Raw genomic sequence first — 3,131 nt, forward strand, 5'->3', positions numbered from 1 at the left:
TGCTGTTTCCAACCCCACTTTACCCTTTTTTCTTTTTCTTCTTGAGGTAGAGAGCATCTCAGCCTCTTCCATAGAATGACAGCTTCTCTGAGAGACTATAATTGAATGGGAAGAGGCTGAGACATTTTTGACTAAATATCACCAGTATAAGCATGAAGACTTCTTAAAAGCAGATGCTCAATTAATGTTTGTGTAAAAGAAGAACCACGAATAAATCATTTGCAATAATTTATAATCTCAAACATTCTTGAAAAACATAAGCATATTCAGGTATATAACTTTTATCTTTACAAAAAGGGAGACTAAACAGAGAGGAAAGTAAACCAAAAACTGACTAGCTTTCAGCTATATCTCAATTTATGTATCAATGTTCTGAGCCTCTCTGAGCGTGGTGTCTTTCACATTTCTAAGCATATTCTCATCCTAAAGTGATGTTATTCTCACCCTGGATCACAAAGGTGATGTGAGGATTTCCAATATTTGAGAAAACAAAATTTTTGCTCCTAAATTTGACAAACAGCAAACTGTGTGTGACCCATGTTATTCATATGCTTATATCATGAATCTAAATGACGTTTCTGTTGAAATATTTTAAGAACTGAAAATTGGGGGAAATAAAGTCAACAAGTTACTGATGCGTATCAGGAACACAGATTGACAGGCTTCTCCACGCACAAAGTGAACAACGGGCGTCAGACCACACTAGGGGCGAGATGAGCGGCTGGATTTGGCCCTGGGGCACGCAGTGGCCAAAGCCGAAGGCCCAGCAGCAGCTGAGGGTGCAGTGCCAGGCCGGGCTGAAGCAGAAGGGCGAGCAGCGGCTGAGGGTGCAGTGCCAGGCCGGGCTGAAGCAGAAGGGCCAGCAGCGGCTGAGGCAGCAATGCCAGGCTTGGTCGAAGCAGAAGGGCCAGCAGCAGCTGAGGCAGCAATGCCAGGCTTGGTCGAAGCAGAAGGGCCAGCAGCGGCTGAGGCAGCAATGCCAGGCTTGGTCAAAGCAGAAGGGCCAGCAGCGGCTGAGGCAGCAATGCCAGGCTTGGTCGAAGCAGAAGGGCGAGCAGCGGCTGAGGCAGCAATGCCAGGCTTGGTTGAAGCAGAAGGGCCAGCAGCGGCTGAGGCAGCACTGCCAGGCCAGGATGAAGAGGAAGGGCCAGCAGCAGCTGAGGCAGCAGTGCCAGGCCTGGCTGAGGCAGAAGGACCAGCCCTGGCCGCACCTCTGTCTCGGTGCTCTCTACCTCCTCTCTCCAAGCCTCCTCATACTGTGGCAGGAAGGCAGTATGACCCGAATCCTTGACCTTGGCCAAAAACTGCAGGACTTTCATCTTGCTGGTTTCTGTGAGCAATTTAGGACCCCACAGGAACTCATAGCGAGGGGGATCGCTCCCGGGCACCTGGCGGTACTCCAGATACCCTTCCCGCACCAGTTCTTCTGTGATGAGCTTCCTGGGCTCTCCAAAGATGAAGTGACTTCTTCCATCATAGATGCCCAGCATATTCAGGAAATTCCAGATCTTCTCCTCAGGGGCGTGGTTGCCATTCAGGTAGATGACACCCAGCAGAGGCATCAGAAGACCATTCTTCGGCAGCCCCCAGTCACCTCTCATAGACTCACTGTCGCTGAGATCTAGGTTGCTCACCAGGGTATAGCAGTGACTGCTGGGCCTGACTTCCTTCAGCACCAGGCCAAACACCAGCTCCATGCGCTCAGAGGCCCGGCTAAGGATCTCAGGGAATTGCTCCCTGTACCTTCTAGTGACTGCCTTCAGCATTTCAGACCTCTTAATGAGCGCCCTCATCTTATACTTACACAGCATGTACTGCACCAACATCTCTGACTTCCAGGTCAGAAGATCTGTATGAGAGCTCTCAGCAGCAGTTGAGGCCTGGGAGGAATTTTCCCCTTCCTGAACTTGGCCCTCGGCCCCTACACCAGATCTCGAGCGTGCTGCGCGCCCGACACCAGATCTCGAGCGTGCTGCACGCCCGACACCAGATCTTTGGCACATAGCACCTGCAGCAGCACTGGTGGTGCCTTGGGCTCCCTGAGGCCCCTTGGAGGTGCCAGCAGCAGACGAGCTTGAGGGACTGCTCTCTGAATCAGGAGGGGAGGAGGAGGTGGTCTCTTCTGCCCCAGATGTGGTAGCCTGATCATGAAGACCCTGGGTCTCAGCTCGGGCCTGGCGATGTTTCTCACGAGCACGGTGCTTACTCTTCTGCCCACGAGGCATGATGGCTATGGTCAGGGACCGCAGGCACGAGTCTGGGCCAATAGACAGGAAGTTGGGAACCTAGAGGATGGAGAATGAGCTGACATGAGCACCTTAAAACAGGGAGATTCTGCATTGGCTTAATCAAAGGCCGCCTCTGCAGGTGTCCTTGAGGACACTGCCCTAGGAACCCACAAGGCTCCTGTTGTCCTGCTTAGCCTTTCCCCACACAATCCCACAGAGGAAAAATAGAGGCCTTACTTTTCCTCTGCGACCTCTCAGCCCTGCTTTGGATTCACTCAGGTGCCAGCAGGTGCCAGCAGTGGGGTTTTCTAAGTTCTACTTCACTGTTATCGCGTCAAGTCCTGGCGGAGCCTTGGCACCCTTCCCTCTGCTACACTGATGCCGACACTTTAGACATCCCCATGATCCAGAGGTAAGTGAAGGGATGCCTCAGTCCACCTCCCTGCCAGGAGATAGACAACCAGTGCTGAGAGCTCATTAGGGTCTTTTCTACCCTGAGTTCACTGGGATCATCATGCAAGGTCCTTACCTTGGCTCCTTAAAACATCGGGCACCATTATCAATTTGCGGGCTGCTGTCTGCACCTTCAGACTAGACATTTCCCCTCCCGCAGACTTTGTATAACACAGTAAAGAAGGTGCTGAGCCTCACAGCCCTTCCCTGAGATTTCCTGGGCTGAAATCCGAGGGCTGGGATAGGTGCACTGATTACTCACTCAGGTTCCTTATTGAGCTCCTGGTAGAGAAGCTCAACTTTCTCCTGAAGTGACGACTGCTTGATAGTAAAAGCCAGTCACTCTGTGTCCCAAAAGCAGGAAGTGAAGATGACCTTATCTTACCAAACACGGTCTCCTGAGAACAAAATCTGGTACAGGCAGGTTGATGTCCCTGTGGACCCTCAAAA

General features: G+C 51.7%; 1 protein-coding gene across 1 annotated transcript; it reads right to left on the reverse strand.

Annotated features, from left to right (window-relative positions):
- Nucleotides 1–702: 702 nt before the first annotated feature.
- On the reverse strand, nucleotides 703–2,225 carry LOC138070645 (melanoma-associated antigen B2-like). The gene is made up of 2 exons (XM_068961880.1): nucleotides 1,212–2,225; nucleotides 703–984 (listed from the first exon to the last, which is right to left on the reverse strand). The coding sequence occupies exons 1-2, from the start codon at nucleotides 2,223–2,225 to the stop codon at nucleotides 703–705; spliced, it is 1,296 nt and encodes a 431-aa protein (XP_068817981.1).
- Between the last annotated feature and the right edge of the window lie 906 nt (nucleotides 2,226–3,131).

The sequence above is a fragment of the Capricornis sumatraensis genome, chromosome X, assembly GCF_032405125.1.
Source record: "Capricornis sumatraensis isolate serow.1 chromosome X, serow.2, whole genome shotgun sequence".
Classification (NCBI taxonomy): domain Eukaryota; kingdom Metazoa; phylum Chordata; class Mammalia; order Artiodactyla; family Bovidae; genus Capricornis; species Capricornis sumatraensis.